The sequence below is a fragment of the Folsomia candida genome, unplaced genomic scaffold, assembly GCF_002217175.1.
Source record: "Folsomia candida strain VU population unplaced genomic scaffold, ASM221717v1 Fcan01_Sc003, whole genome shotgun sequence".
NCBI lineage: Eukaryota > Metazoa > Arthropoda > Collembola > Entomobryomorpha > Isotomidae > Folsomia > Folsomia candida.
In genome coordinates, this window is record NW_019091195.1 from 10,807,416 (window position 1) to 10,830,656 (window position 23,241).

The 23,241-nt window shown below is 36.9% G+C and overlaps 3 protein-coding genes across 5 annotated transcripts in view; 1 reads left to right on the forward strand and 2 right to left on the reverse strand.

Moving 5' to 3' along the window:
• Window positions 1-5,111: 5,111 nt before the first annotated feature.
• On the forward strand, window positions 5,112-14,902 carry LOC110846307 (adenylate cyclase type 3). Its single transcript, XM_022093009.2, has 38 exons — window positions 5,112-6,085; window positions 6,162-6,256; window positions 6,479-6,599; window positions 6,673-7,463; window positions 8,050-8,135; window positions 8,242-8,305; window positions 8,390-8,450; window positions 8,530-8,556; window positions 8,629-8,656; window positions 8,719-8,743; window positions 8,864-8,950; window positions 9,017-9,063; window positions 9,156-9,166; window positions 9,237-9,338; window positions 9,415-9,438; window positions 9,580-9,616; window positions 10,360-10,415; window positions 10,490-10,620; window positions 10,712-10,729; window positions 10,804-10,917; window positions 11,007-11,104; window positions 11,281-11,399; window positions 11,572-11,717; window positions 11,794-11,907; window positions 11,997-12,190; window positions 12,294-12,413; window positions 12,515-12,590; window positions 12,674-12,769; window positions 12,850-12,926; window positions 13,045-13,097; window positions 13,213-13,295; window positions 13,369-13,423; window positions 13,505-13,551; window positions 13,623-13,746; window positions 14,055-14,118; window positions 14,210-14,250; window positions 14,330-14,349; window positions 14,427-14,902. The coding sequence occupies exons 1-38, from the start codon at window positions 5,959-5,961 to the stop codon at window positions 14,625-14,627; spliced, it is 3,780 nt and encodes a 1,259-aa protein (XP_021948701.2). The 5' UTR covers window positions 5,112-5,958; the 3' UTR covers window positions 14,628-14,902.
• A 3,663-nt stretch (window positions 14,903-18,565) lies between these two features.
• LOC110846975 (pyrokinin-1 receptor-like) overlaps window positions 18,566-23,241 on the reverse strand; it is a 64,425-nt gene continuing 59,749 nt past the window's right edge. For 2 of the 3 annotated variants that reach the window (XM_035849537.1, XM_035849535.1), the window contains 3 exons: window positions 22,897-23,001; window positions 22,597-22,803; window positions 18,566-22,525 (listed from right to left, as the gene is read on the reverse strand). In XM_035849537.1, the coding sequence (XP_035705430.1) occupies window positions 22,194-22,525; window positions 22,597-22,803; window positions 22,897-23,001 (644 nt within the window). In that variant the 3' untranslated portion in view covers window positions 18,566-22,193. The remainder of the gene's footprint in view (window positions 22,526-22,596; window positions 22,804-22,896; window positions 23,002-23,241) is intronic. The other variant, XM_035849536.1, reaches the window with a different exon arrangement.
• LOC110846973 (protein ANTAGONIST OF LIKE HETEROCHROMATIN PROTEIN 1-like) lies at window positions 20,717-21,650 on the reverse strand. The gene is made up of 2 exons (XM_022093811.1): window positions 21,207-21,650; window positions 20,717-21,121 (listed from the first exon to the last, which is right to left on the reverse strand). The coding sequence occupies exons 1-2, from the start codon at window positions 21,648-21,650 to the stop codon at window positions 20,717-20,719; spliced, it is 849 nt and encodes a 282-aa protein (XP_021949503.1).

The following is a 23,241-nucleotide window of genomic DNA, read 5'->3' on the forward strand; positions in this document are numbered from 1 at the left end:
AAAAGAAAGCTCGCTTCGGCTGATGTAAGCAGAGCTCAGATTTCTGTGGAATAGGGAGGGACTGTGCAAAAAGCATGTGATAGATTTGATGGGGGAGGGGTAAGGTCATATCCTTCCCATTTCATAACATGGAGCATATAAGTCACACCTGGGGTAGTGGTCAAAATTCTCCGAAATTGATGAAATGCTTTATGTACGGCCCCTTAGAAGCACACGTTAGCTTAGCATTTCACACTGCCTCTCTGTCGTATTTAGACAGAAGAATCATGATGATGATGCAATAATAATAGTAGTGCCGAATTGGTGTCTGGTGGTGGGGTTTGCAATCTGCGAGGGGTTTGCCAAAACTTGTATCTGCGAATAAACAAGCTTTGAGGCTTCAGCAAGAGAGAGGTCACATACATAATCAGCAAGTTGGATTGGTGGGTTGTTAAAACACGTCACATAAAGTAATTCAACGTGGACTGACTTGGATGATATTTAATTTGCCATAAAATAATAAATATGTGGATACATGTTTAGTACCACAGACTTGTATATATACATACATACTTTAGTTAGCACAGAGTAAACGGCTCTGCAATAATGGCTGAGCGAGGTTTGGGTGAGATCTGAGCAAGAAGGATGATGAAACATTTTGATCTCTTGGAGGAAGACAATTAATGCGAAGAAGATTTGGGCAGGAAAATGGTCCACTTGTTGCAACTATTTATTAATACTGATGAAATGTTTTATTCTTTCCTTGGTGTTTTCATTCATTGTAGTGATGCAAGAACCGGGATTTTAATAAATATTAAATAGTTTAGACAAAGGACGGTCAAGTTTCATCAGCCAATATTCCATTAAATTGGATCATGATGAATGACATGTTTTACCAATGATATTCACTAGTATAATTTTTATTGGAAAAAGGGTCGCATATCAGACAAAAATCATTGCAAAATCGGTAGATATAATATAATACTCACTGTAGATATAATATAATAAAAACATGTAACATGTAGCACAATTATTATTACCTTCAACACAACACCAATAAAAACAAGTCATGATAACAAAATCTGCTTGTAAAAATGAACATAAATTTTTATATAATTATGATTATTGTGGGAAATAGAACAGGAAAATGCATAAATGTCGTTTGAAAGTTGTTACATGTTCTAGTGATTTACACCTTGAATTATAATGTGTTTCTCAAAGTTAACTGTTGATATTTATTTGGTACATCACATTACATATTAGCAAGGTAGTTAATGATGCACTTACGTACATATCTAGAAATTCTCCAAAAATTCAGTCAATGGACCCTGATCTTACAAATAATTAAGACATTTTATTTATTTACAAAAATCTTATAAGAGGCCGAACGGTGATCTCGTACGCATATCCGAATCAAGTAGAGGTTTTCCCAACCCACCAACATCGGGTTTTTCCTCTACGTCCAAAACCAACTAACAATAAGTGTATTTTATTTTATCAGTATGTCTGTGTTAATAATAAAATGACACCAGATAACTTCCAAGACATTGTAGTTAACAGAAGCAAAGTTATTAAGCAACGACAACGTGCGTATGTATTGTAAAAAATCCCAATCATTATTTCGTAACATAGATCCAGATAATATTTATGTAGGATGCAATGCAATCAACGTTTATCGAGTACTATTATACACTTTTCCTTATTTTAGTTACTTACCGATTTAATAATAATTCTAAAATTTACTTCTAATATGTATTTTTGCCAGTCTGCTCGTCATTGACACGAATACCTCTTTGTAGTCATCGTCAGTCTTTTCTTGGGCTCTTTGTGCCCTTGCTTATTCCTTATACCACTGGCAACATACATATATTTCTCGGTCAGTATTTCTGTATCAATTTATTTAGCTCTGGTACACCAAGAGTGACTTGAATCCCACTCTCGATCAACAAGGATTTATTTCATAATTCAAAGTCCATCCTATTTGCTTGGCTTAATATAGCAGACTAGCTCAGGCGAGCATCGTGCGTCCATGCAACACATTGTTGTTCAATGCAAATCGTATCAGAGGAGGCAATTTCCTAATTCGTCCCGAGGACTTTCCTTGGTACATAAGCCGAGATTTCTCATTAACTTCTGTCTGCAGGCTTTGAATTATCTTATTAAGGAGACAGTGCGACCTAGTCAAGTCAAAAGGTTCTCTTCTTCTCCTTGTTGTTCAGCAGGAGGAGAAAGCCAGACTCCTTCATGCGGTGCTTTTACATACCTATTTAGCTGGCCGTGTTTCTCGGCACTGTTCCCATCTTGCCTTCCCACCCAACGCAAGGACTGTGTATTATTTGTAGTCCTTGTTATCAATACAGGTCGACGGGTCTATTTTTAGCCTTTTCTAGTCATTCCTGTTACAAGGAACCCCATGAACACAGGTTGAGATGAGGTTGCCTTTCTCAGGTGAATAGCTTATGCATGTATAGAGAAGGCGCACCATTTGCTCCTCAACTCCCCATCGCCTGGTGTTATCCTTGAGTGGTTTCGAGCCGATTTTGATTTACCTATTTCATTCTCAGTTCTCTGCCGGCTTTGTACCTGAATAAACAACTGGCGGAGAAGCTGCTAGTAAAGTAAATTCAGCAAAACTCCTGGCTAAAGTAGACTTATGCGCTCCCGATAAATTTACTTGAAACGAGATAACAAACATTCGACTTTGTTGCTCGAGTCAAAACTTGGAGTCAGAGAGAAATAAAAGAGCCTGTAATTCCCTGGTATAGAACCAAGCAATTTTGACCAATCATTTGTTTCGTTAATAGTAAAAATCGTTGTAAGATTCTAATTTTAACTCATTAGCAAGTATTATCTAGTTACTTACAATTAGTATTTAAATCACCAATAATATTTTCATCCACAATTTCAAGCTTGATCGCATCCCTACAAATTATATTTAAAAAGTAGAAACTATGTAGGTACACTTGACAGTAAAAGAAAAGTTTTCGGAAGCCAATAATCCATTATGAGTTTGGCTTCAGCCAGAAATCCAACCAATAATAATCCTATCTGTCCTATCCTAACTTTAGAGCTGGAAGGCAAGAAATATTGAGGCAAGATAGAGAGATAAGTGAAAGAGAAAATTGATTGGTAGCTTTTCTACCTTGTCTGTCAGCCAGAGTCAGTGAGTTTATGTGACTGACAGAAATATTATCCTTCTCCATTTGCCTCGTTTAAAGCAGAAGAACATAACCCTCGCATTTCACGTTAAGCACCATTCCAATCAAATGGAGGACGAGTAAAAAGTGCATTATTCATGCAAAAGTAACCTCATAACGACATACACCTCATCGCCAGAAAATGTTACTCATTCACTTGCTCGCTGAAAAAGAGGAGACAAGGAACGAAGGGAAGAAGCGAAAATAAGTCCTCAATTCTCAGTTCAATCCAATTCGAGTAAACGAGCGACCGAACAAATAGTGCGGCTACTAACAATGCGACGGCGTAAAGTGTAACACTCCGATTTTGCTGAAATTTTGGGATTATGAAGTTAAAGTCAATACAACCAACGGTTGTTGAGGCAGTTTGTGCAATGGTTGGAATTTGTCAAAATCTTTGAGGTCAAAATTGTAAAAATTGGCGATTTTTATCTGGCGGAGAAAGCAAACTTCAATTCCACTCTATTCTCGTCACATTAATTTTCACTCTGATTTCTCATACTCGGGCATAGGCCTTCATCTTCGTATAGCATAATACGTGATGCAAAATAATCAGAACTTAATCACGGTATAAAACATTTCACAGATTTCATACACGTTTAATTTCCTTAATCATTAGAGATGACACGTTTATTTTTTTAATTACTCTCAATTTATATAACAATTTAATAAATGTATAAATTCAGAAAAAACAAAATTAAATGGAAAAGCTTAACTTGTTTTCCAATTCTAAAGCTCTGGTATGTCGAAAAACAAAATAATGCAATACATTCATATACCGTCCAATATATCGAATTGGGTATCAAAATGACCAACGCTTTAGGAATGAAAAGTAAATTATATGTAAAATTAAGGATATCCTTAATTTTTGATGGTTTGGCTATGTGATTTTTATATTTTTCTAATTGCTATAAATTTGTATAGAAAATTGAATGTATGCATCAATTCAGAAAAAATAAAATATACTGGGAAAACTTACATATAATTTACTTTTCATTCCTAAAGCGTTGGTCATTTTGATACCCAATTCGATATATTGGACGGTATATGAATGTATTGCATTATTTTGTTTTTCGACATACCAGAGCTTTAGAATTGGAAAACAAGTTAAGCTTTTCCATTTAATTTTGTTTTTTCTGAATTTATACATTTATTAAATTGTTATATAAATTGAGAGTAATTAAAAAAATAAACGTGTCATCTCTAATGATTAAGGAAATTAAACGTGTATGAAATCTGTGAAATGTTTTATACCGTGATTAAGTTCTGATTATTTTGCATCACGTATTATGCTATACGAAGATGAAGGCCTATGCCCGAGTATGAGAAATCAGAGTGAAAATTAATGTGACGAGAATAGAGTGGAATTGAAGTTTGCTTTCTCCGCCAGATAAAAATCGCCAATTTTTACAACTTTGACCTCAAAGATTTTGACAAATTCCAACCATTGCACAAACTGCCTCAACAACCGTTGGTTGTATTGACTTTAACTTCATAATCCCAAAATTTCAGCAAAATCGGAGTGTTACACTTTACACCATCGCATTTTAAGGCTTTCACCACCACGGGGAAAGTGAAGTTGTTAGATAGTTGTGAATGTGTGTGGTATAAAATATAGAGAAAATCATCTCATCAGTCAGTCAGCCAGTCTGAACTCCACACTGAGCAGTTAAGCGAACCCTTAACTCCAGCAGCAGCCCCGGGCCCGGAAGACGGAGGTATCTCACTCACTCGAAGCATGAGTCTTATTATTACTCAGAGTACATTGGGGAAAGGTGGAGAAAGGTAACTCGAGCTATTTTGTGGTGATATCATTGGTGGATACCTAGATCGAGATAGATTTCCCTCACCTAACTGAAAGTAAGCAACCTCTGGAAAGTAAACGCATACAAAACGACTTTCTCCCGTCCCACTTTGCCCCTTTCCCGAGGAGTAGAAGTAATCACAACATTGCAGTGTTTGAACTGCCTTCAAAACATTTCATGAGTTTCTCCATTTGTGTGAGCTCCGGAGAGAGCGAGAGTTGAGATGCATGTGGGTTATTGATCGGCGTTGTTCAGAGCGAGCCGAACTTTGTGGCTGCATACGGACTGAGCGATAAAATATTAGCCAAGCACCGCGCCGACGTGCTTTCCCCACAGCAGCAGTTGTGTGAGAGAATCTTCAGTGTCACGGTGCACATACGGCCACCGTCCGCTCCACCCAAAAGAAGAAGAAAGTTTTATCTCGTCTCGCTGCCACTGCTGCTACCTCGCAAGCACAAGCATTGGATTCGGTGGGGGAATCTCTCGCTTAGCTTCTTCCCATCACAGATCACCAGACTGGAATCTCAAAATCTGGCTCCCCACCACCACCACCACTTCTCGCCAAACTCTCTCCTGTAGTAGTGATTGAGAAGAATGGATCCTGCACTTTCTACTTTCCAGTTCACAACAATATAAAACCATCAAGTAATTATGAACAGAGTTGTAGTTCGATTTCGTAGACGTGGATCGATTTAGTCGTCACTCACCTTTCACTTGGAAGAAAGAAAGTAGAGTGAAAGTGAATGGTGAAAGTTGGAACTGCTTTGATTTTTAAATTCTCAAAGACACAACACAAATATTCATGCAAATGAAGTGAGTTAAAATTGAAGTGCTCGAAGGTAGGGGTTTCAGTTCATCGGATGGTGGGATTGGCCTAACAATTGAATACAATAATGGTGTGAGTAAAACTCTGTTGACGTATGTGAAGTGAAAGCCGATTACGATAAAAGGTCTGCGCCGAGTGTGCCAGAGTCACGATGGAGGTGGAAACGGGCCCAATGCGCTGTGACTCTAGCCTGAGTATGGTAAAAATCCAGCCGGTGAATGAAAATAATAAATCCAAACATTTGTTCACCAGCCACAAGTTTGATCCTGAAATTGAAGGTAACTCAACCTCCAAATCGTGGTTGTCGTTTGTTGATAGCAATTGGTTTAAAATTTCGTCGTGTTGTTATTTCAGAGTTGTATCAGCTGCATTCCGCCAATCAAAAGAGAACTGAGCTTTTCCGATGCTTTCTCTACGCCATTCTCTTTTATTGCTTGGCACATGTTTATGTAAGTTCCTCTTGTCACTTCCTAATTTGTGATGCAGACCGCATGCATTTTCTATAGTCGATGGCGTACATAATATACTTTTTTTATAATTTCTATAATTACATACAAATGGAATGCATGCATTTTTATCCTCCATGTAAATCCTATCTTTTTGTGAACAACGTGCTCTGCATATGAATGTATGTACATATATGTTTACGTGTTAAATAATTCGTGGTTTAGGTAATCTCAGCTTGGATTTGCAATCATAACAATAGTTTACATGTGAATGGAGTTGACAATCATGATGACAGTTCGGACTATGGGCATGGGTCGAACGATCCGGTGGCAATGCCACAAGCAGGTTTGATTAAATTTTGCTCCAGTGGTAAAGAAAGGAGGGATGTGTGAGTTTGACTTGAACCATGAATTTGCAGATGATCCATCATGGAACAACTGGGATACTCATTTTTCTTTCAAGTCCAAAAGATCTTTCGTCGATAGTTTTGAAAATTCTCTCAATTCCCCACTAATTAAACCAAATAATAAGCGTCACTCCAAGTCTAGTTTTAACTCTCATCACGACACAATTTTTAGTAGGATTCATAGCTCAAAGCAACTTGACGCTTCTGACCTTAACACCCGCAACAGTAGACCCTTCAGCACTCCCCAGCAGTCCAACTTGCACTCTGACACTGCAACAGATACAAAGTCAACCGCCGTGCATCATAATAAGAATATCAATAATATGAGAAGAATAAAAAGTTTGGTTGGACGACATGCTGGTGGCGGCGGTGGTGGTGGTGTTGGAGTGAAATCCAAGAAAACTCAAGCCCTTCGGCAACATTTTGGGGATGAAGACGAGGAATTGGACAAAGCTGATATATTGGCTAAAAATATGGTTTACATCGTTTGCATGATGGTGTTGCTGATTTTTGCTGGAATAATAATACTTTTGATGCTGCTACCGATACCACGAGTTCCTCAAAATGCCCACATTCCCGTCCTCATTTGGTCCTTGCTGATTCTTCTCTCCGTTGCTGTGGACATGGAGTCATCCGTCTCGCCCAGACTCGGCATTGGGTGGGCAATTTTGGAAACATTTCTCATTTGGGTGACTTTGCCCATGAGGATTCGTGCAGCATTCTTCTACACAGCCTCCCTCGGCACGGCTTACCTTCTGGTCACGTCCTGTCGACCCAACAACCATTTCCAGCTCGGGAAGCAGGTGAGTGAAAGTGAACTTCTTTCTCTCTCTCTCTCAAATTGGCCCAATTAACCCAGAGGTCGGGTGATGGAACGAAAAATAATGCCACCTCCTCGTTATCCGCGTATACATATACCATGTAGTGAACACATTTTTAAGATCTGTCATCCCTAATATGGAACCCACCTCTGACCTTTTTATTTCTGTCGTTGTTCTTTGTTCCGTCATTTTATATAGCTTTATTTTTCACCTACAATACTCCACATGAAAGGAAGTATTGCATACACAAAACTCCAGTTACAACAAAAACTGTTTTCCCTTGCCGAGTAATTAAAATGGTTCATTAGACTTGGATCACACGAATTTGAAGTAGATAAAGATAAAAGAAGTTCTAATGTTAGTTCCCTGTTGTAATTAAATTTTACGGTTATGGTGTCATGAACCTTAACTGTAATAATACCAACCTCACCGTCGTTATTTTTATACCCGAGTTGTTATCCTGTTCTCTCCACATTTCATTTCGCAACTATGGATAGTCGAATAAAGTAAATTAGAAACTATTGTTGGGTACATTGATGGATATTGGTTCGGGTTCTTTTCATTATAGATTGGAGCAAACATCATTCTGCTGGTAATGACCAACTTGATGGGACTTGTGTCATTTTATTTGAGTGATAAGAAGCAGCGGCGTGCGTAAGTACTTTATAGAATGAGCCTCTGATGTGATGATTTTTAAGGAATTATGCACCAAGTGACAATACAATATAGTTACAATTACAATTTATGAAATGCATTCCAGATTTCTTGATACAAGACAGTCCCTCGAAATGAAACTTCTGATGGAAGAACAGTCCAAAGAGCAGGTGACGCATTTTCATAGACAAGTGGATGTCATGATATGCAGAAACATGAAAATTCCTAAAATATGTGTCTGCTTAATTTTGCAGGAACGGTTACTGTTATCCGTATTGCCGGAGCATTTAGCTTTAAAAATGCGACAGGATTTGGGTACAAGATTAAACCATTATACATTTTAATTTACATAATTAATCCCGATTTGATTAAAATAATTACTCCACGCGTTTAGGTAATACTGATGGGCAGTTCAAAAATTGTAAATAAGATACGATTAATTCTTAATTTTAAACCAATAATTTTAAACTAATAAAAAAAATATTAAATTCAGGTTACATGAGCAGACACGAAAATGTCAGGTAATCAGTCAAAATAATAATAATCCATAAGTAGCAAATGTGATAATATTGTAAAATTTCAGCATTCTATATGCGGATATAGTCGGGGTAAGTGAATTTTCGGGCTTAAAATTTTTCAGACTTAAATCCTCATGACCTAATTTTCTACACAAAAACTCGATTATATATCATTATGTGTAAATTGTAAATTGCCTTTCTTGTTGTCAGTTCACGGCAATCTCCTCGACCTATTCTGCATCTGAACTTGTCAAAATATTAAATGAACTCTTTGCCAGATTCGACCGTTTGGCAGAAGTAAGTAATTTTTAATATAAAAGTTTAAATGAAATACTGATTACTTTCTCTGCATTTTAAAAATAGAAATACAGTCAAATAAGAATTAAAATTCTTGGAGATTGCTACTACTGGTTTGTAATTTTAATTATGTTGTAGTTACACAGATGCACAAAATATTACAAAATATTGAAAGTATAATTTTGGTTCCTATTTTTTATTTCAGTATCTGCGGGGGTTAGTGTACTTATATATTAATTGCTTGAACTTAATTTTATCTGAATATATTTGTGCACTATGATGACAGCACCTGAGGAAAGACCAGATCATGCAATTTTATGTGTGCATATGGGGCTATCAATGGTGAAAGCAATAAAATATGTACGGGAAAAGACTAAATCATGCGTCGGTAAGAACAATGCCAATGGATCAAATTCTTATTGTTCATAAAAGTGACTTAACTTAATTGGATACTGTTCATTTAGATATGCGCGTCGGCGTACATACAGGTTGTACATTGTTGTTAAACTTATCTATGTTACTCGTAATTATTTTATTTTATTTTTATTGCTTTTTTTCAAACCAGTTTTTTTGTAAACTGATATCTATTAACACTCAAATAAAGGTTGAATTTAATTGAATTGACACAGGTGCTATTTTGGCAGGAGTTCTCGGCCAGAGGCAGTGGTAAATCCATTATGCATGCATTACTTATGATCACTGTATTTCCTATTTAAGGAGGGGAGCTTCCGAGGTTGATAATAACAGATCTCGATGCCCTTTGGATATGTGGTAGGGTCCCATGAGTGTACTAAAACCCTGAAGTGGTTTGACTCCATAGCCACATTAACGTCCGCCACACCCACTCAAAGGTACCCAAAAAATGCTTTCACTCCAGCTTTCACTCACTCAAATCCACGCCAAAAATCCAATTTTACTCGGATTTTGACATTTCTTTCACAATTATACTCCCAGATAGTTGCTCTCTTATATCCAGCATCAAACTCAACTTTTTTGATTATTATTTCACAGGCATAATTTGCGTTGTTGATGTTACAACAATGCTCACTCAGAATTTTAAATACTAAAAATACTAAAAATTTCAAAAAAGTTGAGTTTGATGCAACTATCTGGGAGTATAATTGTGAAAGAAATTTCAAAATCCGAGTAAAATTGGATTTTTGGCGTGGATTTGAGTGAGTGAAAGCTGGAGTGAAAGCTGGAGTGAAAGCGTTTTTTGAGCACCTTTGAGTGGGTGTGGCGGGCGTAAATGTGGCCATGGAGTCAAACCGCTTCAGGGTTTTAGTACACTCATTCATGGGGCACTATCATATATCCAGAGGACATCAAGACCTGTTATTATCAACCTCGGAAGCTCCCTCCTAAGAAGTAACACACCGGTTAAAATACCAATTTGATATTTGTCTTAGGCAATTTGACATTTATTCGAGAGATGTTGAACTGGCCAACAAAATGGAGTCGTCGGGTAATTTATTTCGCCACTTGATGATTGTCTAACAATTAAAACATTATTAGCTATGTGCGGAATAAATATTTTAGGTCAAGCTGGAAGAGTTCACGTTTCTGAAACAACTCTTGGTTTCTTGAATGACGAATTTGAAGTAGAACCTGCCCACGGAGAAAAGAGAGAAGAAATTCTAAGAATTGCAGGAATTAAGACTTATTTCATCGTATGCACTAATATTTATTATACCATTAATTCATTGACACATGTATGTAAGTATGAGATGAAATTACATTCCCTATTTTATTATATTTAAGGTTCGACCCTTGGTACCTGTAAGTTTACAACTATGCTAACTACCCACTCCGAATTTATATACTATTTTTTGTATTTACTATTTTGTGTACAGTTTAAGGAAGTGAAAGCAAGCACAATTGCTGAAAACGGGGATGTTCAACCAGATGATGTAATCACCAAAGATATGCCATCCGACTTAATGTCCACTGTTGCAGAGGACTCAAATGCAAGTCTACAATTTAAAAAGTCTTGAATTTACGTAATTCAAATATTCAACAATAAATAAAAGATACTTATTGTTTTGGCATTAATTAGAGCGTTGGGGATGATGTGCAAGCCACGAGGAAAAAATCAGACTTGGAAGCATACCGATTACGTCTTAAAGAAGAACTGTTGTCGCGAGATGGCTACAAGTAATTGTTTTGTTTTGTAATTATTTATGTATTGTGATTCTATTTATATGGACATGCGTATTAGTAAGTAGCATGCCATCCATTTGCCATCCTTACATTAATACTTTCATGTACAATATATGCAAGTTTGGATTGAATCAGCAAAACGGTTTGTGTAATTTTACATCTTTTCAAAGGGATCTATCTCGCCAGTCCCAATGGCTTTCTCTCAAGTTTCAAGATGCCGAAAAAGAGTCAGAATTTACAAAACACAAAGATCCATATGCTGGAATCTATTCAGCAATTTGCCCAACAGGTAAGAAATTATAATAATATGCGGCTCTGCACTACATATTTTTGCTGCGTTACATGAACCTGGACTTAACGAATTTCACAAGTGCAACAAAATTGCAAATATATATTGTTTTATCAAATGAGCGAAATGACTAGTATCAGATATGATATTAACTCATTCCATTGTATTTCAGCCCTTGTATCGGTGGCTTTGGCAAATTTTTTTGCAATATCCTTCAACATTTTGGGACTCATTGTACTCATTGTTGGCGTTATCGTATTGAGTCTTTTAAGCTCCTTTGCAGCTTGCGAAGATTCCCCACTGAAGTCTAGAATAATGGTAAGTGTCCTGCTTTTCCATACTTGTACATACATTTTTTATCCTAATGAAAACTGACCTGGTGGTATCACCTCAGAAACTGTCAGGGATCATGCATTCCGTTTGCAAATTGGAGTCTGAATTGTGGGTTCGGCGACTTGTGTCTATATTGACGGCAGCACTACTTATTGCTGCTAATCTAGCATTTATGGTGAACAATATATTTGCAATATACATATATTGTAATCGAATAATCGCCGTGGTATAATAACAAAGGGAACTGTTGCGAATAATAAATAGGTACCATGTCTCTCATCTTATGGATGTTACAATATCACTCGTGAATATTTCGACCAAGTTGAGCCTCCTCTGGTGCTACCAAATACGGATGAAAAGTCCACAGAGCAATCCATCAAATGTTTATTTCCAGCTTATTCCATTGGATTTGAAACCGTATTTTTATTGTCTGTGACTTTGCTACCATACCTGGGAAGGTACGTAATTTGATTTGATTTGAATTGGTGTACATGTAAATAATGTAGCACTGTACATATACTTGAGTGATATGCATGATTATTGTTTCCTCTATGATGTTAGTTGGGTGAAATCATTCATCATTCTGGGTGCCACGGTTGTCCACATCATCCTCATTTTCACCAACCCTCTCAAGCAAGTTCTGGAATGTTCAGAAAGGCTAATTACTAATGAGGATGACAGGTAACTGACTAATTACAACTGCTCTCTGTTAATGGCTGCTCAACTCCCCTTATTATTCGTAATATGTTAACTTTATCGTTTTAACTTTATTGCTTGAACAGGCTACTTCCAGCAGAATGCTATTTAGCTTTGTTTGCCATTGTGGTCCTGGGAGATCTTTTTGCCCTCACACGGAGAGTAAGTGGAGCAGTTATAAGTGACACTGGTTTATCTCTATAATCAAATTAATTGTAATTGCGTTATATTCTAACTCTATGTAGCTTGAAAAATCGTCACGAGTTCTCTTCTTGTGGAAAACTGACGTTGAACTACAACGAGAAAAAGCTACACAATTAAGACAGAAAAACGAGGCTTTGGTAAGTGACGTTTAGTATACCTACTTAAAAATGAATATGCCATTTTTAAAGGTACATTTTGAATGGCCAATATTTTTCAGGTATATAACATTTTGCCACAACACGTAGCGGCACATTTCTTAGGGTCAAGGAGAAGAAAACACGAAGAGCTTTACAGGTATATATAATGTCTACATGAAATTACCATTGCTTCACATTTTTCCAGGGAGCCGGATATCTATACGTTTTCCCAATAGTTTAAATAAATACACATGCTAAAATTTATGAATTTACAGTCAAAGTTATTCTGAAGTTGGAATATTATTTGCATCAATGCCGAATTTCTCTGGTAAGCAGTTCGTACTACATATGTATGGCATACGTTAAGCTTAGGAGTCTTAAAAAATAATTTATATAACTAAAGATACTGAATGAAAAAAATGATTTTCAAAATAATTTTTCAGATTTTTACTCGGAAGAGACAGTGAATAACCAAGGCTTGGAGTGTTTGCGTTTCTTGAACGAAGTCATTTCAGACTTTGATGCTGTAGGTTTATTAGTTTCCTATTGATAATTGTAATAATGCAAGTATTTAATGCTTCTTAATTGTAATATTCTAGCTTTTGGATTTACCGAAATTTGCAGACCATATTATTAAAATCAAGACAATCGGGTGTAAGTTTAAAAAGTGTTAATCCTAAAAATCTATCACGACGTAGTGGTGGCAGAATACTAATGAATATAAAAATTGTTCAGCAACTTATATGACAGCGAGCGGACTTAATCCCCTGAAGCAGGCGAAGGTATGTCAATACGGCGAAATTTGTCATTATCTGAATTACTTGGTTGTAAAAAAATGAATACATTTATCCAGCCGGATGATCCTATCAAAGTCCGTTGGCATCATTTGGCGTTACTTGTGGAATTTGCTTTAGAACTCAAAGTCTCTCTAAATGGAATTAACGAGCAGTCATTCAATCATTTTGTACTTAAGATGGGTAAAGTTTATAGTTTGCATTTTTTAACACGAACGATCTCATTGTGTTTCCACCTATTTCCGAATATTGCTTTTCATGTCTGTCATATTACTATTGCTGATGATTTCGATCATTTTCATCAGAATGGTCACTGTCAATTGTTTGCGACATATGAAACTTAATACTAAAAGTTTCGAATGAAACATAAGTACTAACAATTAGTGAAAGTGAAAGCGTAAAGATCCTGACTAGGGTTAGGCTTCCTTAGGATTAGCTGTCTATGTTGCAACACTGATTGATGTACTTATACATACGTGCGTATATTACAGGAGTCAACCACGGTCCGATAACTGCTGGAGTAATTGGTGCCCGTAAACCGCACTATGATATTTGGTTTGATTTTTTAAAAATTTAAATTAAACCAAAAAATAAAATTAAGCCTTACCGTTCAGTGAAACAGTGAACAAAATCATTTTTTTTGCAGGGGCAACTCTGTGAACGTAGCGTCCAGAATGGAAAGCACAGGTATGTACATACTTTGCAAGATTCAAATACAAATTTTAAAATAATTTGAAGTCTGATAATTTGCATTATACAATTTTAGGTCGCAGTGGATGCATTCAAGTAACTTGGTTTTCATTGCTACTTTTCATTAGAATATATTTTAAGTAAAACAAATTGGTGATCATGTGATTTTTTAGGTTACAACTGAGACGTACCGAATTCTTCGCCTATTTGGCTATGTGTTTGAGCAACGAGGTTTAGTTAATGTGAAAGGTAAAGGTCAATTAATGACCTATTATCTTATCAATAAAGGACCTGAGCCCTCATCTGAAGAGCTGAAATCATTACTAGCAGAATTAGAAGAAAGCCAACCTTCGAATTCACAAGAAGTACAGTAGAGTATACCCACTGTAGTAATATTAATACTATTAACACATACAACATGCACACATAATAGCGACATGATCTCTGACCTATGTGTATTCCATTGTAACTATGATATACATAATGCTAGCAGAAGCTAGTATTCCGTTATTATTGCGGGTCTTGTACTGCTTCAAAATATTACCTGTTAATTGTTACCTTTTAGACATATTCCTTATATTTCAACGCTTTTCGTCGTATTGAATGACATTTTTATTAATAAAATACTCATCCAAAATTTGTATCTGTATGCTATCTCACCTTTTCGTATTTCTTAAGAAATGTGGAAGTGAATTAAAAAATCTACAGTGCAGTGATCTAGTCCGAGTTAGTGGCAGAGTTCCCTTTTCAATTTTTGTCATCCTAGTACCAATTCGTAATCGTTCAAGAAGCAGTATGGGTCACCTTGTTGAGTCCTTACCAAAAACACTAAAATTTACTTAATATTTGTTAATCTGATCTATCCCTGCAAGATCAGGCCAAATTTAAGGCTTCTGTGAAATTTTAGAAAATCAATGGGTGTCACCCTACGGGGTCCTTCTAAATAATCATTTGGTCATTGTGACATTCATTTTCACTTTAGTGCACAAATATGACCAATACCCCGAATAGCAGCCTTTTATGACCATTCGGAATATTCTGCACCAACGACTTTGATGACCCCCACCGATCCACAGTGGGCCAGGAATTTAAAAAAGTGGCCGTTAAGGCAGTGCTGCGATTTGGCTTAACTAGTATGTCATCTTACCCTTTATAACCAACTTGACCTTGGTGTGAAATATTAAGGCACAAGTTCAAGCCAATCGGATAAACGAAGGGGTTAAAATATGCCTAATACATTACGGAGATAGGGATTTTACATCTTCTTACATTCCCGCCTATTCCCGTGCATCTATGACTAACTACTGGCGTCATTAATTAGGTAATAGTGTTGGGATGATACACTGCTGCGACCAGCTGCGACCATCAAGCCTTATTCCAACCACACCCACTTTTATTCATTAAAGTTAAAAAAGTCAAATTTAAGTTTACTTATTTTTACTCAAGTAAACATTAAGTATACTCAGTTATTTGACTTTCTCAGCAAACTCAGGTGGTACCAGGAAAGTATTTTGGCTGTAAAAACCACACCCACTATTGTAGAGGCATATAAATTAAAGACATTCCTTGCTGAAAGGCTTAACGGCCGATCGTGTCATGCTTAACAACATTGACAGTTGAAATTCGGGTTACTTTCCAAATTGTTCACCGATTTTCAAATTTGTGACTGTTTTGGAAACCTAAGGTCAATGGGCGAAATATATATTTCCAGATTTTTTGAATTCGACCACGCCCCCTCGAAATTAAGGTCACAAGGTGAAAGAAATTATAAAATATAATTAATGCATATCGCTAAATTTCAAACACTACAAATTGAACTTCATGTCGAAAAAATACCTCGACACCGTGGGCACTACCAGCAATGTTCAGATGGTCACATGCCACACCCCCAGTGGGTGTGGCCCTCGGCGACGTTTAGATTTTACCCTAACCATGTCATGTGATGTATCATTTTTGTCAGCTCGATGAGGTGGTTTCGACGGAATTCTTAAACTTTGGAAACCGCACCCCCCAATGGGTGTGGTTCTGAGCCAATTGTCGATCTTAACGAAACGATATCATGTGATATATCATTTTTCTCAGCTCGGCGAAGGCATCCTGACACAATATTTAAAATTTATAAACCACGCCCCCTGTGGGTGTGGCCCTCGGCGACTTTTCAATTTTACTTCATGTGTTATATAATTTTTCTCAACTAGACGAGGGGATTTCGACAGAATTATTAGATTTTGAAACCACGCCCCCAGTTGGTGTGGTGTTCAGCGACCTAAAGTTGTATTTTTCGAATTTTATATTTCCCCCACACCGAAATAGCACCACTAGTATTTTTTGTTTCAATGAATGCTCATGGTTGTGGCGGTTTTGAGTGCATTGTCAGGTTTATCCAATTTAGATTTGTCAAAAAATTCTGTTTTATAATTGTAACGCTAGATCAGAAACGAAAGAACAAAAACATTTTTTCTCAAAAATTACTTAAAATAAAATTATAAAAATTCGTTTGTAAAAATTAAAAACTTTGTATGCTATTTCGTAATTTTGAAACATGCAGCAAGAAATTGTGAAAAAGGGGTTTTCATAGCTTACGTAATGCAATTCAAATTATTTTGTCCAAATCCCCTCTCGCTTAGTTAAGAGAAATGATGTAGTACATGACATGACATGGTTTAATTATAATCGAAAAGTAGCTGAACGTTGATTTTAGGTATTCAGTCGAAACCCCTTTGTCGAGCTGAGAAAAATGATATATCACATTATATAATTTCGTTAAGATCGACAACGTGATTAGAACCACACCCACTAGGGGTGAGGTTTCCAATTTTAGGTATTTCGCCGATACCCCCTTGTCGAGCTGAGAAAAATTATGTGTCACATGACATGTTTTCGTTAAAATCGACAATTTGCCTAGAGCCACACCCACTGGGGGTGTGGTGTCAAAATTGTATTGCTTCTGTCGAGGTCCCCTCGTCGAGCTGAGAAAAATGATATATCACATGACATGGTATCGTTGAAACCGAAAAGTCGCCGAGAGCCACACCCACTGGGGGTGTGTCATGTGACTATTAAAAACTTCCACATATAATATATGCCTTAGATTATTGTTGCACACCAAAATCTAATTCTTTTTTCTTCAAATTCGGCTCCTATGTATTTTTGGCCAAAATTTATTAAATCTGGCCCACTGTGCGATCCTGAGTGATTTTGCTCATCTTCGAACTTTACTCCTCATTTGCCCCGTACCACCCAAATTTCAAGTCAATAGGATGATTTTAACCAGAGTTATTAGTACCGGGAGGCAGACGGAAATGATGGTTCCATTAGCTCTGACTCGGGCTAAAAATTTACTGAACAGCCGAAGGGGAATAATTCCTTGAAGTGAGTGACTGATGAAAGAATTAAGCTATTTACATTTTTTAAATGTTTGTTTCTTTCCATTCGTCCTTGGAGAAAGTGATCGTCAATGCAATTTTTCAAGGCTAAAGATTTTTGCGTTAACAGCAATTCGCCGGACCCCATAAAATTTCAAGTTGTCTTCATCCTATTGATATATCTACCTCCTTTTCGTTGAGGAATACGAGAAGCGAAAAGGATGTGCACATTCAAAGCCAATGCAAAATACAAAGGATCTACGTGGGAGAGATCCTAGTGTTGTACTGTTGTTAGTTGTTAACAAGGCCTATGACTGGATAGCAGTTTCTTTGTTTGCTAATGGCATGATGTACCTTGAACAACTCGCAAGCTTGAATGAGTTCAAATTGAGTCACGAGTACCTTTGAGTTAATCAAAGTGGATCCCTTCTTCGATCCCCGTTGACTTTTAACCTATGCATCATCCCATCGCAGTAGAAAAAATATATGGCATACCCGTCATCGTGATGTATACCGTCGTATCGCGTCGAGTTTGATATTATTTGAGGGATCTACAAATAAAATGAGATTAAACCAAACACCGACGAAGGGAAAGCCAAAGCAATCTCAGAATTCTAGACGTGTAATAAAGCTTCTGCTGCTTTCACTGCTCCAAAGCCTCCCTTGCATGAGCCTACTCCATCAACTCATTTTCATCACCCACCAATGGCCACCAACCACCATGCAAGCACCAATCATCCAAGGAAGGAACTCGAACTCGAACTCGAACTCGAACTCGAACTTTGAAGTTTAAAACATCTTTGTCAACTACATCAATCAGCGCTATTACTGCCGAATGAAAGTATCGCATTACCGACTTTATGTGAAAAACATCATGAAAGTCAAAGGTTACTGCATACTTTGTTGTTATTCGTAGAAGGTTCAGTCTCAAGCGTAATACACAAATCTATATAATATGTTTGATGAAAATCATTTTATTACGTAAATAAAAAAAACCATCAGTGTTCTACTACACAGGATTGAAAATAAATAAAGCATTCTTATGCAGCCTGTTGGCTGTGCTGGATAATTACAAGAACAATTTCAATTTGTATAATAAGGTATTAAATCACAATAAGTTTAATTTTAACACATTCACCGTACAGTAGGTACACAGTGGAGGGAGAAAGTTTGACTCCCTAACTTTTTTTGTGAGTTTTATTTAATTTAAATGACGCACAGAGTACACGTACTTAATACCGTTATAAGAAAGTATTTACTCCGTATCTGGCCAAGATAACATTTCAAAGATAACAAAGATAGCCAAGATAACAAAGTGTTTTGAGCTTGAGGTTATTTATACATATTTATATTAACGTACATAGATTTAAATTGTATGTACTGTAATAATCATACCAATCTACATAAAATATAAAAAAATACCCAAATATCACAAAAGTGGTTCATTCTTCGTAAATAATGAGGGTATTCATTATTTCTTCGTATCCTTAGTATTCTTCGTATCGTAAAATAACTTACGACGCTTACGAGATTTTGTAAGCTTCGTAAGATTTTCTCATCGAAAAACGCGTTACTACGCTTACGATGTTTACGAAGCTTGACCCCTTGTTTTTTCTTCGTAAGTTCAAAGCCGAAAATTCTCACTTTTAAATGCGTTTTAAAAGTGTTTACGAACTAATTTCACAATCAAATTGTAGAAGAAATTGCACCGAGAAAAAAAATAAAAGAAGGAGAAGTGGCTAGTACTAAAATCGGGGATGAAGCAGCAACTAAAACACGAAGATGTTGGACTTCAAATGAAAACGAATCTGTTTTGCAGCATTTAGTGGATGTCATAAAATCAGGAAAATGTATTGAAAAACCAAACGCTACTTAATTTTATGCAACTCTCCTTCAGAAAGTGATCCTACCAGACTGCTCATCTTCCCAGGTTCGTCATCAAGTTGGAAATTTGAAAAAAAAGTACCAACAAACTTTGACATGGAGGAGTCAGACAGGCCAAGGAGTGTTAGCGGAGCATGGAGAGCAGTACTTTAAGGGTAAATACGCTTTAATTTAAAGTATCTTATCATGATTAGGCCAGCGTATAATTTTTCTCGGTATTCAGATACAATTAAGCAAATGTGCCCTCATTTTGATACCCTGGACGAGATATTTGGAGAGAAGCTCAGCATCAACCCTCCATTCACTCTGGATTCCTCTGAAATAAATAATGACAGCGGTCAGCAAGTCCCGGCGGATAACTTTTTTGACTTGAACGACCATTTAACAAACGTTCAAGAAGTCGGACCGTCACAAGATAACCCAATTATTCGCATTGGAACTAAGCGAAAATCTCGGTCGCCGATCCCCTCCTCAGGATCAAAAGCGTTGTCAGATCTCATCATCATGCGACAAGAAATGCATAAAGCGGATATCGAATTTCAACGAGAAAAATGGGACTTTGACAAGCATCAGAAAGAACTACAACTTGAACTACAAAAACAGCAATTTGAAGTAGAAAAGGAGGTAAAGTTTAAACAGTTTGAGCTAGAGCAAGAGAAAATCCGGAACCAGTTTGAGGTGGAAAAATATCGAATTGATCAAGAGATGAAATTCAAGCTAGAAATTGCCAAATTACGTACACCCGTTCAAAATAATTAATTAGTTTGGTCTTACACTTAACTTATAGGCTTAAATGAATTGTTAAAAAAATTCGTTTGTTAAATTTTTAGTTGTTTACTCGTAAAAAATGTGGCAACTCAATAAACTTATATAATATAATTTACAAAAATTACAATCCCAACTTATTAATCACAAAATAAAAAATCTCCTCTCGTTTTGCATTTCGGTAAACATGATGATGTGGGGGGTTTATTTCATCCTCGTCTTCAAAGTAATCATCCCCTTCAGACGGTTTGTCGAGAGACTCCAGAATAATGTTATATAAAATGCAACAAGCAGAGATCCATTCGCACGCCAGTTTGTGTCCACCCTCGTCGTTAATGCGCACACGAAGTTCTTTTAGACTGCAAAATGTTGCTTTCAAGACTCCAAATGTACACTCGATTTTCACCCGATAACTTGCGAAATATTTATTGAAACCCTTTCTTTGTCTCTCATTGCCAAAGTTGGAGTTCCTGCGAAAGGGAGTAACAACTTTGTCTGTGACCGGGTATGCAGTCTCCAGCAATCCATTGACCTTCAGATAAAAATAGTTCGGGATGTTTTCCAATTTTCGAATTGCTGAAGACACGGGCGTCATGTGTTGAACCAGGATATCCAACAAAAATATTGATTATTTTTCTAGAGTTGTCACATACGGCCTGGAGCTGAATAAAATAATTTTGCTTCCGGTCAAAGTACGATTCTGGATCAGTGTTGGGAGATTCTTCCAAATTAATGTGACTTCCATCAATGTAACCGATGCACTTTGGCAACTCAGCTTCCATTGAATTTTCGATAACCTTCCGGTCTTCTTGAGATGGCCACTTGATCCAATCGTTCTTTAAATGAAGCAGAGCCTACATTTACACAAATAAAATTGTGCATGTTTGAGAGGCGTATGAGGTATTAAAACTAAAGTCGGACCTTAATCACTCGTCTAACTGACATCATCACAGTGCCACCGTCTCCAACACCAAATAAAGCTGCCACGTTTCCTACTCCTGACGCTGTACCGTTGGTTCCAAACTTGTATAAAGCAATTGCTAGTTGTTTTTCGATTGGAATTTGTTTCTTCGTTACTTCTTGAAAAACAGAGTGGCATCTAATCATTTCCAGAATTCTTCCAAAGTCAAATCGTGTGACACGAAGATATTTCTTGAACCGAGTGTCGTCATACGAGGCCAACACACTGAGGTACCATTCATCTGATTTTGGGACTCGAATTCTCGGAACAGAACACCGTTGCGACTGAATTACTGCAATAATTTCAAAGTATTCCAGAATTTGCTGGTCGATTTCTCCCTCATCTTCAGTTAGGATTGCGGTAGCTGCAGCATATTCCCCAATATCACTAAGTAGTTTTAACTTTTTCGACACTCGAGGCATTGTAGTAAGTAGATTTGATGATTAGTTAATTTTTATTAAAGCTTAAATCGGGTGCGGTTTATAAATACAGGCAAAAGGATCTAATTTTTATGAAATTGTGAATTTTTACGATGTTTTTTGTGTGGGGCGTTCATAATTAGATCGTAAGCTTCGTAAATTATTTTACGATACTAAGGATACGAAGAAATAACGAATACCCTCAATAATAATCAACAACACGTTAAATTGATTAATATTAAAATACACGATAGTTGGACATGTTGGGGATGTCGGAGTTCGACTGCTTCAAGTTCTTTTGAGACTAGATTACACAAACACATTGATGTATGTACATAGTAGTGATAGAAAGTCAATAATAGCACCATCCATTAATTTTTTGCATGCCCAAAAGTATTCTAATATCTGTACAAGTTTTATATATGTATACCATAACACTTGACACATGTATAACATATTGGGTTGGCTATTGAAGTATGCATATACATACGTAATAATTACATGAACCATAAAGAACTTGAATAATAATAAAGCATTGGCGTGAATTTACTGGCTAGTAATCAACATGTTTTCAAGTTTCAAATCTTCTTTTAACTCATTGTATATAAATTTATTCTTGTGGCTGAGAATCGGAATGGGTGGTGGAGGTTCTTCCTTCTCCGCTGTCAAAATTGATAAACCCGACGTAGGAGTTTTTGGGATTAGTGCTTCAGTAGGAAGGCCAAAGCTGCTTTTGGCTTCTACCAAATCCAATTCCCCCTCCTCTTCCTCCTCGTCCTCCACGGGATGGTTTGCCAGGTCGCATCCGGTATTTCGACAAAGATCATCTGCCGATTTTCCCTTTTTCGGCCCCTTTTTCGAAGTGGGATTTGGACCTTCTAAAGTCAATTTAGGAAAATTGTACCTTGTTACTAATGAGGATGAAGTTGTAGTGAACGTAATGTCGTACCTTGCGGATAGAGTCCCTGGTCGCCAGTTGGAGTATGAAATTCCTCGAGAATTGAAGGGGAGTCTCCATCACTTTTGGACTGAAGTCGTTTTCTGAGAATCCATTCCACCGACGTTTCCTTAGTTGGCTGAGTACTTGTCGGAGCGTTGTAGTGTTGACCACCTCCGTCCGAGTTGTTGATGCAGCATAGGGGAAGCAGAGCCGAGTCTGGGCAAAAATATCGGATAAAATCAATCAGATTTTGCACTCGATTAAAAATGTACTTGATATGAAATTAATAAAATAATAGTTTTAGCTAACCTGGGAGGGAATGACTTTTCTTTGTCCCGTTGCCTTTGTGGTATGTGTAAGTGCGCAATCGATCCTTGGATGAGGAGGAAAACTCCTCGTTAACTGCCCTCTCAACTGCAAAATGTAAAAATTCTAGGTAAATCCAGTATTGATCAGATTTATCTAAAAATTTGTCAGGTTTGTACAGGAAAAAATTGAAAAACATAGCCAGATTGTACCCCCATTGTTTGGTTTTGGTTCGTTGCCACATGACGTAGAATCTTAATTCTATTGGCCAAAGTAGCTTTTGTGCCGAGTCTGGAGGAAAAGGGCAACCTTCTTTTTTATTAAGTCAGCTTTTCTGGAGGAAATGTT